Source organism: Sitophilus oryzae, unplaced genomic scaffold, assembly GCF_002938485.1.
Source record: "Sitophilus oryzae breed Bouriz unplaced genomic scaffold, Soryzae_2.0 scaffold_1640_pilon_pilon, whole genome shotgun sequence".
Taxonomy (NCBI): domain Eukaryota; kingdom Metazoa; phylum Arthropoda; class Insecta; order Coleoptera; family Curculionidae; genus Sitophilus; species Sitophilus oryzae.
Window position 1 is genome coordinate 1,304,380 of NW_022146326.1, and position 13,892 is coordinate 1,318,271.

The following is a 13,892-nucleotide window of genomic DNA, read 5'->3' on the forward strand; positions in this document are numbered from 1 at the left end:
ATGTCTTCAATCTATGGATTACATTTAGTTTAATAACATAATTATATAGTATATTTCTATAAAAATACTTTTCAGGATCCTTTGGAAAAGAGTGAAATATTATGTTTATCGAAGAATAAGACCTATTTTTGCAGTCTTTATAAGCACACACATTGCCACCATCTCGTCTTTTCCTGCTACTCGTGTCCTGTTCAGTATTCATATTTAACAATACTTACAAATTAGAACGCAATAAAAACGATACTAAAATTAAACCTTAAAAACTCTCAAAACGATAATATATCGAAAAACTCTGAAAACACACTTTAAAAAGGCAAAAATTCAAGAAAACAACTAATCAGATTTGCTTATGTTTAAGCTTGATTAGCACAGCTGATTAGCGTCCTAAAATCATAGGTTAGAATCAATAGAATAAATAAAATGCGCCGTTGTCAGATTTTCAGATTTTATCCGTTTATCTTTGAAATCGATCAACTTTAGTCATTCTGTTTCTTTGATATTATCAGTACATTGCGAAAAAAGAACCTAAACCAACCCAAACTAAAAATTTACATTTCCGTTTTAACATACGTTACTTATATCCTTCTTATATTATTAATTTATTTTCAGAAAATCTTGTTTATTTTTCAAAGAAATATACTTGGCAACAGACAAAATGGAACTTGACGGGACCTTTAAATTTTAATATATCTGCGTCTCTCTCGCGAAATTCGACTTCTTTGTTCACTGTCGTCTCTTGTCTTATCTACTCTTTGGTAGTAGGCGCGTAAAAAGACCGTATTGAGGCGAGCCTCAAATGTAAATTTGAACCTTAAAAGCCGTTCGTTAAAAATATGTATCACTTCCCGATCAGCCCGAGAGATTTTAGGCGACAGGCTGAAAATGCAGAATTGCATTATTTGGGAATTTGGCTTAGTTTGAATCAGAGTTTGAATTAATTCTGCCGGTAATTACACTGTTTTGTCTCTAATTGATTAATATCTACGTTTTTTAATGTGAATTGCATGTTTAATTACTCTTTTTACTGATTATTGTACATATTAAGTAAATACCTAAAAAGTGGACAGTGACTTATTGTTTATAGATATGATGATTTAGAGGGGCCATGCATCATCAGAGGACTTCCTCAGGTAAAGTTTTTCGAATCATTTCTAGATAAATTGTGTATAGTCAAAAAGTAAAGCGACCTGTTACAGATTTCGTTTTGTTTTATTTTTATAGGACGGGTAGAAAAAACAAAATTCTACCATACAGAGTAAAATATAAGAGAAAATATCCTGAGGTCGCTTTGATAAAAATTTACTGTTGCAATAGCCCTATGTAATAGGTATAATACTGCGAATTATATTACATAAGGCTATTTCCGCAACTGCTAAAAATGTAGAAATATTTTAAATATAAAAATGTGCGATTTTTAAGTCTGTAGGTATCTAAAATACTAAAAATAATATACAGTGTGTATTGCGTTTAAAAAAAACTGAGATATAGCATTATAATATTGCAATGTTGGCCGCGCCATAAAAAAATCCCTGTGAATGTGAATTTTTCTCGGATTTCTTTTTTTATCCTACATACATTGCTATATTATACGTACTTAAGCAATAATATATTAATAAGTTAAATTTTCTCCAGGTTTTTATCACTTTTTAAAAGATGAAAATTTTTCAAATATCAATTATCATGGAAATCCCGCATATATAGTGCTTCAAATAAATGAATAGTGTGATGTATGCTGAATTTTATGCTGAACCCAATTCTGTACAGAAAAATAGTAATGCGATTGCAATTTTAAAGAAAATATTTTTTTAGGATATGTACTTTTTAGCCGACCATACCAATAGGTATGGTAGGCTATTAGGATCGGCAAAAAAAGTTTTTTTAATTTCACTCAAAATGAGTTATTTGGATCATAAATGACCTAAATACAAAGTATTTTCGTGGTGTCTGTCCGTCCGTCTGTCCGTCTGTAACACGATAACTCAAAAACCGCTGAACCGATTTTAACCAAATTTGGCACAAAAATACTATGCCACCCGAGAATCTTGCCATTTTTTTTATTGGGATCGGGCGTTGGTAATGGGGTATAGGAGGGGGTTAAAAATTTAAAAAAATCGTAACTCCAAAATTACAGTAGCTAGCGAAACGCGGTTTTCAAATTAAGATTAGGAATAATATTTGCAACAAAATTTGTAATAACATCAAAATCAGTCAAAGTCGCAGTTTTCGAGATATTAACATATTTTAGTATGGGCGGTTATACGTGCCTCCCGGCGCCAATTTTTTTTATATAGAACTTCCTCGTACTAATGGCCACCCTATATACATACTAATAAAAATTCTCTTCTAATGTGCCTCACCATCTTCCAGTGCTACGAGCCGCCCCTGATACCGTAATAGACTCTTAAGGGGTTTTGTGCAAACCGGATTGAGCCAACAAATCGTTAAATGTAAACAGAAACAGAAACAGAAATCGTTAATTTGTGCACTTCAAAAGTTTGGCTTGAGTAAAATCTGTCTCGTTTTGATTTTTAACTGCGATTGGTCTTTTATATTTTGCATAGATGTAGAAAAAACAATAGTTGGAATCAATTCTGGTAGCAGTTATTCCAGTCGGTTGTTTGTTCCTTCAACATTGCGTTTTTGAGAGCGCTAACTGCATTTTCTGGGGACTGGAACCTTTGACCACGCAGTTCATTCTTAATTTTTGGAAAAGTAAAAAAGTCGTTAGGACTGTTTGGAGGATGGTCCAACCCAGGTCCAACATTAGGGTCCAACTATTCCATGCTTTCTTGCTTTAAAAACTCAATTGTTTTTCGAGCTGTGTGGAAACTTGCATTGGCTTCAAAAAAAATCTAGTTTATGGAGACAAAATAGTCTCATATGACACAATCACGCAACAAATTAAGTGTTCTAAACATTACTATAAATAACAATAGAATATAAATTATAAATGTCTATTTACTCTAAATTTGTAGAACTATTTTGTTATTTGGGAGTCTTGGGTCGCTCTGCATATCTTGACTTGTAAAACTTGATTTTCATGCATCCGTTGTCCGACGATACGATGATACGATATTAATTTTATTGGTTGAATTGAAAGGCTTCGATTGGTTAGAAACGGTTAACCAATTTTGAATTAACCAACGAAGCTTTTAAATTTAACCTAATTCAACCAATAAAATTAATATCGTATCATCGTATCGTCGGATAACGGATGCACGAAAATCAAGCTTAAGTCGGAGAGTGAAAAAAGCGGTGGTATTTATTTCATAACTACATAATGCGATATACTTTATCATATATTTAATGCTGTTTCGTTTTTCTTTGTTCAATATATTTTATAAGAGGGGAAAAATCACTGTATTTCTATTATTGTACATTTTTTCGCTGCTGAAACAGAAATGTAACTTGCTTGACAAAATGGTGAATTTAATTTTTTTTAATTAGTCATGGGTTAAATTATTCTTGTGTATATGTTACGGTTAAGGTCCGATGTCCGGTTAATGTCGACATTACCCGGTTAATCTCGAGAATAACACACAACGAAACAACCAAAAACATAACCTAACCCAAATATTAACATGTTAATGTCGACATTAACCGGACATCGGACTTTAACCGTAACATATACATAAATAGATGGGTAAAATTACGGGGGGACATACACCTGGATGAAAAAAAAACGGCTAAAAGACAACAACTTTTGCCTAGAGGCTACTTTTCTTTTTCATCATTCATCAGTCACATTTCATTATTTAATAATTATGCCTTCACCATTTTGTCAACTTTAAACCTTCTTGGCAATCCTGACATTCGGTTTAATTCAGGTAATTTTTAATTAAAAAAAAGTATACCAGCAAATTATACAGGGTGTTTCAAAAAACATGTGCCATTTCTCGTGGGGAGAATTCTCACGTAAAAATAAGATTTATTTTTCATATCAATACTAGTTGAAGCTTGGCGCATCCGCCACGACATCAGGAAAAAACATACTTTTATTTTTTTTAAATAAATGAAAAACAAAAAATACGGCGACAACAGTTTTTAGGAGAGCCAATTAGCTATCTTTTAGTAAAAAAAGCAACTTTCTAGAGCAAGTCGTTACTTCAGTAGAGACGACACAGATAAACATTAGCATTTTGTATATTATGTAGATGGTTCGGCAGTGATTCTGCTTTGTTTCGTACCTACGTAGGAGGTTAAAGTCTTCATTTTTTTTTCTCGGTTTATTATAATTTTATGGGTCCTATTTATTTAAATGCTAAAAAAGTGTGGACCGATTCACTATATGTATAGGGACGTGCATGTGGGTTATCATTGGAAATTTTACTTTTATTAGGAAATTTATATAGGCTATTCAACGCAATTTTATTAACCACAATTAATAAAATTAAAATAAAATTAATAAATTATTTATTTAATGTAATGTAATTACTATATAAAAGACCATACCATAACGTGGTATACTGATGCTTCCAAAACCAAAGCAGGAACAGGGATAGGAGTATTTGGGCCGAAAACCAATTACTCCGAACCAATGGGCATCTACCCCAGTATCCTTCAGGCAGAAATTTACGCTATCTTTTTATAAAATTTACGCTTCTTTTTAAACTGTATGCAACCTTTGGGAATTTTAAGTTCATAGGAGTTGTGATATGGTATGAGAACTATGAAATATATCACTAAAATTTTAATATTTTTTTTCTGTATCTATTTTAACTTCCGATTTTCCAATGGTGGATCTCGAATCGGAGACACACTGTATATCCTAACTGTAGGATTACATGGTAAATGAAACACAAATATATAATTTAAACTGTTACTTTATTAAACGGACAGCATTGGTAGGTAATACAGCTAATGTAGTAGGTATTTCGTAAAGAATAAACAAATTTATTACATACTTAACATTACGCATAAATATTACATATGGCAGTGCTTATTAATAGACATTTTAAATTATAACGAAATAAAATGAAGGCAGTGATCCTTTTGACATTAAAAACAAAGCGAATAAGTGTTGTTTCCTTTTTTTCTACATTGACTAGACTAAAATAACGAAGAATATCGAATAGGAATGTTAAAAATCTAAAGAGAAATTAGCAACGAAAAATCACTGCGATATTATTAAAAAATAAAATAGCACCAAAACATTATGAGAAAGATACTAACAAATTGAAATTTAAAAATCTTTAAAGCTATATATAATAAAAGACATCAAGGATAAAATCAGCATCACAAAAAACAAACTAACAGTACATAATATATAAAAAAGCATACTTTTATTTACCCAGAGAAATAGTACCTACATTTAGTTACATACATACAATTAAAGTTACTATACAAAATATTTACTTGTCATGGCACAAGAGTATTAGGAGATAAGCTTTTTATACAATTTGATTTTCACCCACGTGGTCAAAAGTACTTGATCTCCTGTTACAAGTATTGTTATCACAGCAGATGATCAAGTACCTCAAAGAAGGAACACTCATTGGTTGAACACAGGTTTCTATCGATGGTTCGTTTATGGAAAGAGAGAAACCATAAACGAACAACCAAGATATATAGTTCGCGTTATTACAAAAAAATGTTATCCTAAAACGACTGAATATTTTACGTGTTCTTTATACAAACTTTGCATCTGCTGATTCTTTCGCGAATGTTGCCAGCCTTAAGCGTTTGCTTTTGGGGTTTCTGGAACTGCTGGCTGGACTCGATGGTGGCCATCCAGAAACTGAGCATGTTGGAGAAGTAGTGGCAGTGACCTTGGGCGCCGTTGCACTCGATGAAGGGCGAGGCGCGGAAGTCTTCCAGACAGGATCCGGGGCTGGAGAGGGACTGGCCGCCTCCGTTGCCTCCGGCACCAGTGTGCTACAAAGTCAGTAAATTGTTAGTGCAAGTTTTATACAGAGTGATCCGAATTGTATTCGGAAAACACCGACAACATATTCTACAGATAAAAATAGGTAAAAAAAATTGTCCTAAAATGCTCCGGAGATACAGGGTGTGGAAGTTTCACTTTAATTTCGATTTTTTCAAATAATTTCCGAACTCTAACATCAATATTTGGAGGAAAATTGGTGTGTGGGAGGTTTTTGACAGGAGAAATTTGATTTTGATGTCAATATCACTCGTACTTATATATGGGGCGTTAATTAATAATAACTTTTTGTTCGTATCTGTATAAAATAGCTGAGTGAAAAAATCTACATTTTCGCGATTTTTTACGTAAAAAAGATCTCTTGGTAAACATTGCTACAACTAATGGTCCTCCAGATATTCAGAATCGAAATAATCAATACAAGACATAAGTCATCATTAACAAAAATTGAACATTTTGACTAGATAGTTATTACAGTAAAATCATAAATTTGAAATGTTTTCATAATTCATATTTTTTTGAAAAATTATGTCCAAAAAAAATGTATGTATTTCAGGAAAACATCTACAGGGCGGGTCAAAAAAGTATAAGTGGATCAGGATTATATATTTTTTTTAAATGGACTATGTATGTATGTTATGCATACGTATACCCTTGGATTCCTTTCTGTCCTTTCTGATCACTTTACACAATCCTAAGATATTATTAAATATGTTTTGGTAGTTTCAGAGATATAAATAAATAAATAAATAATAAATAAAAAATATATATTTTCAGCTTTTCCTAAAAAAATATTAAAAATACAAGGACCTGAAATCGAATCTATACTAGGTACTTACTATATAGTTGGTCTGTAATTATTTTGCTATAAATGCATGGTAAATACAATCTTAAATGTTACAGAGTTTTCAAAATTCTACGTCAAACTCTACCGGGTGCGTCTCAAAAGTCGCTTACCCCTATAACTTTTTTATTTTTTTAGATAAAAAAACGAGATTTGGTATGTTAGTATATGACGTATTCAATCGTTTTCGGTCACTTCCTGTTTCACCGGAAATTACTACAACTGTTAATTTCTAAATGGCACCCTCGCTATTTTTTTTATTTTTTCGATAGAAAATGACACTCATATGTTAACTTTGAACTGAATCGAATGACATATCATATGTTAACTTTTGACATATTCGCTCAAAAACAAATTGTACTTTAAATTTCAATCTAGAGTGTATGGCTGTGCTAAAAACACTAATTTTTAATCAAGGAGCCTTGGAAAAATAGATTTGATCATCTAATGTTTTTAATGTCTTGTCCTGGCCGGTTAAAAGATGCCCAAATTGTGTTTTTAATCATATCTCAATTTTTTCAAATGGAACGAGGGTGGCTCATTAGCATATTTGAAAAAGGCATTTTTTTACGAATAATTTGATACCACACACTTGGTATTTCGAGTCAAATTGTCGTTATGAACCGCATGTTACAATTTCAAATAAATCATATGCGAAAATGTCAAAAGTTGACATATGATATGTCATTCTATTTAGAGTGTCATTTCCTATCCACCATCCAACCAATCAATATGACTTGTGAATAAAGTAAAAAAATACCGAGGGTGCCATTTAAAAACCAAAAGTTGTAGTAATTTCCGGTGAAACCGGAAGTGACCGAAACCAATTGAATATGTCAATCCTCGTGTCAATCAATCTTAATTTATGTCATATACATACCAAATCCCGTTTTATCTAAAAAATAAAAAAGTTATAAGGGTGAACCACTTTTCACACACACCCGGTATAATGTAAAATAATTTTTCTTCGTATTATTTAAAAGAAACACCCTGTATTTTTTTTTGTTAAATGCAAAGCATAAAAATGAACATTTTTCGTCTTTAAAGTGTTTTGTCTCTAAATTTTTGACGGTTTTGCAGATTTTCGCGTATTATATTACATTATTATGGCTCTTTCCCAGTAAACTATATCAAAGCCATCTAATGATTTTAGTCTGGTTGAAAGACCATATGTAATAATATTAATATATACTTGATATACATAATAATTATGTAATAATATACGCAAAATAAATGTAATAATATACGCGAATAATAAAAGCTCAAGGGTTTTTTTTGTCACATCCATCCCGCCGAAACCGCTTCACCAATCTTGATGATTTTTTTTAAATGAAAGGTATATATGTGTAGATTTGTTATGAAGTATTTTTAAATTGTTGAATGGCTATTTGTTTGTGTAAATCGACTAAATATTAAAACATACCTGAAAAACACCTACACACAATACCTCCAGAAATACATTATTTGTCATTGTCAGTGGTTTGTCAGTTAGATTATATATCAAGTTTTTAGATATTTTAGGGGTCAGTTCATACAGCCAGCTTTAGATTCATAAATATTAGTACAAAGGTTCGTTTAAACGACATTAGTGAATTAGCTACACAAAGCGATTTTAGGAAATTCATCCTCTTAGAGGGTAAAATTATGTCGGAACAATTTGTTGTATGAAAATTCTTTACTATGTGGTCCAGAAGAATGAAATCCTACAAAAAGAATTAGAAGAGATTTTTGAAATTCATCAACCAAATGGGTAAAGTTAGTAAAAATTATATAAAACTTGGTGACCTCTGGATTATACACATAAAAATTGGCACAAAGGATCATTTAAAAGACATGAGTTAATTATTTGGATAAAGCGAATTTATGAAATTTATAATCTTAGGGAGTAGAATAAGGAATGAAAGTTTGCTGTTCGAAAATGCATTACTATAACATCTAGCAGTATAAAATGTTATACAAGGGTTTATTTAGTGACACATCAATAATATGAACGAAATATTTTTTCTTCAATTGTCCTTCAAGGAATAAAAAATAACTATAAATACAGTATTAGTGCTCTTAATAAACCAAAAAAAGATGAAAAATAAAAAAGTATCAAGGGAGTATATCAAGTAAAGCGACAATTGAAAATTTCAAATATTCATTTGAAAACTTCATATTTCAAAACTATTTATTTTAGTAATACAGTTTATATGGGACCATAGGTAGGGGTTCTATCTATAGGGGGTAAATAATCATTTCACTATTTATTATTTTGGAGAGATCTTATTTTTCCAGATTTTGCAAAATTTCTTTGAAATTGACTTTGGCTCGATTTCGGAAATAATCTATATATAATTAAGAAATAAAAAAACGCCCTGGAAGATCGCCATCCACCCTCTATCCAACCATACATAATTAGTTTCAGTCAATGGAAGTAGTTAGAAAAAATTGAAAAAAAAGTGTAAAAAAAGCAAGATTTCAAAAACATTTTGTGGCCAAAATTGAACTTCTTTGAAATACTTTGATTTCGATAACTTCTAGATTTATTCAGATTATTTATTTCAGACGGGTCTAATCAAAAGTTTTATTTTGGGTATACAAAGTGTGTCATAAAGTCATATACAGGCGATTAAAAAATAAAAAACGGCTTTTAAATTTTCGAATTTTCTTAAGTACATAATATTTAAAAAGAATAAAAATGCTCTTGAAATTGGAATATTGATGGCTTTTTATAAATTTTAAGTAAAAAATGTGTAATAAGTCAAAAATAGTAAGTAGTATGTATATTTGATCCCAGAAACACGATTATGAGTTTTTTCGCGAAATTTTTTTTGAAAATTTGGAATTTTTTGAAAAACATTATGGATTTTTTTTTAGTTTTTAGTTAAAAACCATAATTTCTTGATAATATGGCAACATACGTAGGTAGTAGATTAAATTTACAAGACAGAAAAACGCGAAAAGCTGCAGTGGTTCTCAAAATTTAAGAACGTTTTTAAAGTAAAATAACTCAGTTATTTTGAAGTTATTTGAAAGATGGTAAAGAGAAAATATGTTTTTTTTATCGAGATCTACCAGCCCTGAAAATATTTGCACTTATTCAAGACTTGCCCTGTATAATACCCAGAAAATCGACAATTGATAACTTTCATATGAAATACGAGTAGCTCTAAACTCTTAAAAACATAGTTTAAATAGTGCATTTGTAAGGCTCACTAGCTCTACATACAAAGGAGTAAATCATTTAAATCAATGCATGAACTATTCGAGGTGTAACGCGAACGTAGTCGTGGGAAAAACCTAGTATGTAATAATACCCCGAATAAACCGTTAACAATTGAGGCGTTTTTGCAAAAACCCCATTTGTCAATTTTTTTCCAAAATGTACTTACGTCATCTATAAATTGATGGAGTATTTAACTACATCCCTTGCGTGAAATAATTCCGCAAAAATGATAGTAGTCCAAGATATAAGCGACAAAAATATCGCTGATTCTGCATAAATCCCATATATGAAGGTACGTTTTCACGAAAAACCACAGATGTCATTGACTTACGTTGTTTTTACGGGAAACTATGAGCTCTTATTATCGAAATTATCGGAATTTTTTCTTAAGTCTGCTCATCCACCAGTTAACCTGTGGTTGTTTTGGTACGACAGACTTATACAGATAACTGGGAAAAATGCCTTATAAAAGATAAACGTGGTATACCCAAAGAATTTGAATTTAAATCCTTCAATAATAAACGTTTAGATATTCCACAGCGAAAAAATGAAAACCCATAAGATTTAACTGAATATTTTAATCAAACCGAGGTCAAAAACTCTTATAACAGACTATTCACGGAATCATCTTCTCCGTCCAAGCAGATTACGGATTTAGATGACCATGATATCAGTAGGTGTTATGAGTGATGAAGATTAATTATTAATTTTATTGTACCTACATACATATTTTGAATAAAAATGATCTTTTGAAAAAATCATTTAACAAAAATGTTTGGTTTGGTTTGGTTTAAAAATATCTTTTTTCTATAAAACTATAAAAATTGTCTGCAAAAACCCCATATATCAAATTAAAAATGACCCCTATAATACAACCGATAGAAAAAAAAAATATTTATATTGCGAAATGGTGCCTAATTATCAAACTGATCAACTACGAATATTAAAATTTTTGTAATCAAACTTACATCCAATTAAAAAACTTATTTTTACTTTTCTCGAAAGTTGCAATTAATGACAAATGGGATTTTTGCAAAAACGCCTCAATTTTAAAATACTTTAAATACAAAAAATGTTCATTTTTTAATTTCCCATATAACAAAAAAATTTCAGGATGTTCCATTCAAAAAAGCAGGAAATATTATTTTGTATTTTAGAAAGTTTGACTTGCAATGTCAAGTATCCTGTATGATTTAAGTTATAATAAAGTAAGTACCTAGCATAGTTTTGATTTCAAAATACAAATCTTAAATTTTTAATATATTTTTTTAATAATGCTGAAAAACATATTTTTTTCATTTATTTATTAATATCTCTGACGCATTATCAAAACAAATTTAATAATATCCAAAAAATTTGTGAAGTGATTAAGAAGGAAGCCAAAAATGCAATAATATACAGTGTCTTGCAGTTCAAAAAATATCTCGATCCACTCACCCTTTTTTGAGTTACCATGTAGTAGTTAAAATATTTTGCTGAAGTAGTACATAAGTTATTTTTTATAGGACCTGCTTTTAATTATGTTCAACTTACCATGACAAAACTGTACCCTATCCATAGTGTACTCCAAGCGTAAGGACATTCTGGCAGTGACGAACTTTGACTGTGCACAGCTATAACATTAGCCGGAGCTTCGCAAACGACACATCGGGAAATATATTCCTGGATGGCGTACGTCTCCACTGGCATCATAGGAATGGCCGCATTTGTTGACAACCAATACGACTTGTCATTTCTACTGGCGTAGTTGCAGACGTTATCGATGTCGCAGAACACAAACGGCATCGTCGAAAATTTCCTCACGCAAGAACCGGCCATTCCCAAATCTTGACTGTGTGCTTTCTCGTTTCCTAGAGAAAAGAAAGTTATATTTAAGTCATTTTTTAGTGTCTCTCTCTAAATTAAAAATGAAATATGCGAGGTCAATTATACGAGGAAAAACAAAACGTTGATATTTTGGTGAAAGTTTGAAACACCCAAGAAAGTTATATTTAAGTAATTTTTTAGTGTCGCTCTCTAAATTAAAAATGAAATATGCGAGGTCAATTATACGAGGAAAAACAAAACGTTGATATTTTGGTGAAAGTTTGAAACACCCTGCAAGGAATTTGAAAATAATTTAATTGTCTAGGTACGTCTTTTCCCGATAGCACAGATTATATACAGATTATAAACTTTGTTTTTTCTTTATTGTTTTTCCTGGTTCCAATTTTCGGAATCGGGCACTAGTTAGGTTACTAGTTTGCGCACATAGCACGCCCACTTACGGCCTATAAAATTGTGCACAGCGCCTGACCTTTACAGTTATTAGAGAGATATCGGAAAACCGAATAGCGTCATGCAGTATTTACGCGTACCTTATCATGGTTACGATATGCGCGAGTCAATTTTTAACGCAACACCCGCTAATAACATTACCGTCTAACGTAATTTGCGGATCAATTACACCAAGCGCTATTTCTAAATAACGTTTAAAAATTGCTTAAATGGGCATGTGCGGGTATTTGACAACCGGGGCCGGCCGGCGAGATCTTTTATTTTAGGTTATGGGTTATGTTTGAATTGTTTTGAATTATTACGTTAGTTTTATTAGGTAATTTGATATTTAAGTAGCTGGGAATAGTATTAATTAAATAATGGCCCAAAATATGGATTCCACCTCTTCCAATATTAAAGAACCTTTAGTTTTAAAATACCTAGTAAACAAAACAATTTCAAAGTTTTAAATTCAAAGTTAGGTTAAGTTTAAATAGCGGACGCGACGCGAACAGAATTCTTTCCGATCCGATCCGATAATAAGCCGACCTGGCTTTATTAACGTCCATGCACGCTATTCGGTTTAGCGGTATCTCTCTATTACGCTGTTTATTGTTATTTTACGGGAGTTTATTTTTGCGCACAGGAAATTTTACTCCTTTCACATCGTCATAAAAGACAATTTTCGTACCACGAATTAGGGATAAGATTTTTATCTGTATACATATAGTATACCTAATCTGTGCCGATAGTTTGTTTTTTGATTCCTCTCAATAGCTTTATTTTTATTGGAGATATTCGCTTTTGAGACAGTAACGATTTACAGAAATTTTAGCATTGATTTTGGGTCCTTATCAACATATGTACCGGGTGTCCCACTAAGAATAGCTCTCGGCTGTATCTCGGAAAGTATTAGCAGTAGGGGCAGCGGAAAAAAATATTTATAACTAATGAGGCTATGAGAAATTGCTAGAAATTATTTTCAAGTTTGTAGAACGACCGCTAGGGGGCACAACTGCAACAAAAAATAAGAAAATGGAGTTTTAACACAATTTTGCCTAGATAAGTAACAACTTCATAATCTTCAGCAAATTTTGAATATTTTTTGTTAGAGCCATTTCCCTCTATCTACCAAAATAAAGTGGTGGGGGAAGGTTAGATCTATCTTTATTTAAATATTAATAACTCTGGACTGGATGATCGGAATCCAACAAGCGAGGGCTCGTTTAAAAGAGCGTTTCTTACTCTATACTATACCATAAAAATAATAATAATAAGGTTTTGAACGTAGACGCTAGGGGGCGCTTTCTTACAATTTAACAAACATAGCGCGTTTTTCTAAAAAATTAAATACGATAGTATGTGTTATTTTAGCTGATAGTAAAGAGTAGTAAAAGCTTAAAAAGTCATCGCAAACCGCATCTTGATACCTTCCTTCAAACCGAAGATATTAGCAAAATTTTAATAAATACCAAAAAATAAGCCCTTAATTACCTTATTTTTACAACACGGTATCAGTAGCCCTCTTGATTAGGCCCATTCTAACAAAAAATAAGATAGAAACAGTGTGTTTATTTTAAAATCGACGAAATACCAGAATAACATAATACCAGAGGTATTAATATCTAATAATTAAGATATTAATAACTGTGGACAAGAAACGATGATTCAGTGAAGTCATGGTAGGCTTTGGAAAAAAG

General features: G+C 31.4%; 1 protein-coding gene across 2 annotated transcripts in view; it reads right to left on the reverse strand.

The window, feature by feature from the left end:
* Positions 1-4,805: 4,805 nt before the first annotated feature.
* Positions 4,806-13,892, reverse strand: part of LOC115880658 (collagen alpha-2(IV) chain) — a 75,909-nt gene continuing 66,822 nt past the window's right edge. For both annotated transcript variants that reach the window (XM_030897938.1, XM_030897936.1), the window contains 2 exons: positions 11,470-11,786; positions 4,806-5,874 (listed from right to left, as the gene is read on the reverse strand). In XM_030897938.1, the coding sequence (XP_030753798.1) occupies positions 5,617-5,874; positions 11,470-11,786 (575 nt within the window). In that variant the 3' untranslated portion in view covers positions 4,806-5,616. The remainder of the gene's footprint in view (positions 5,875-11,469; positions 11,787-13,892) is intronic.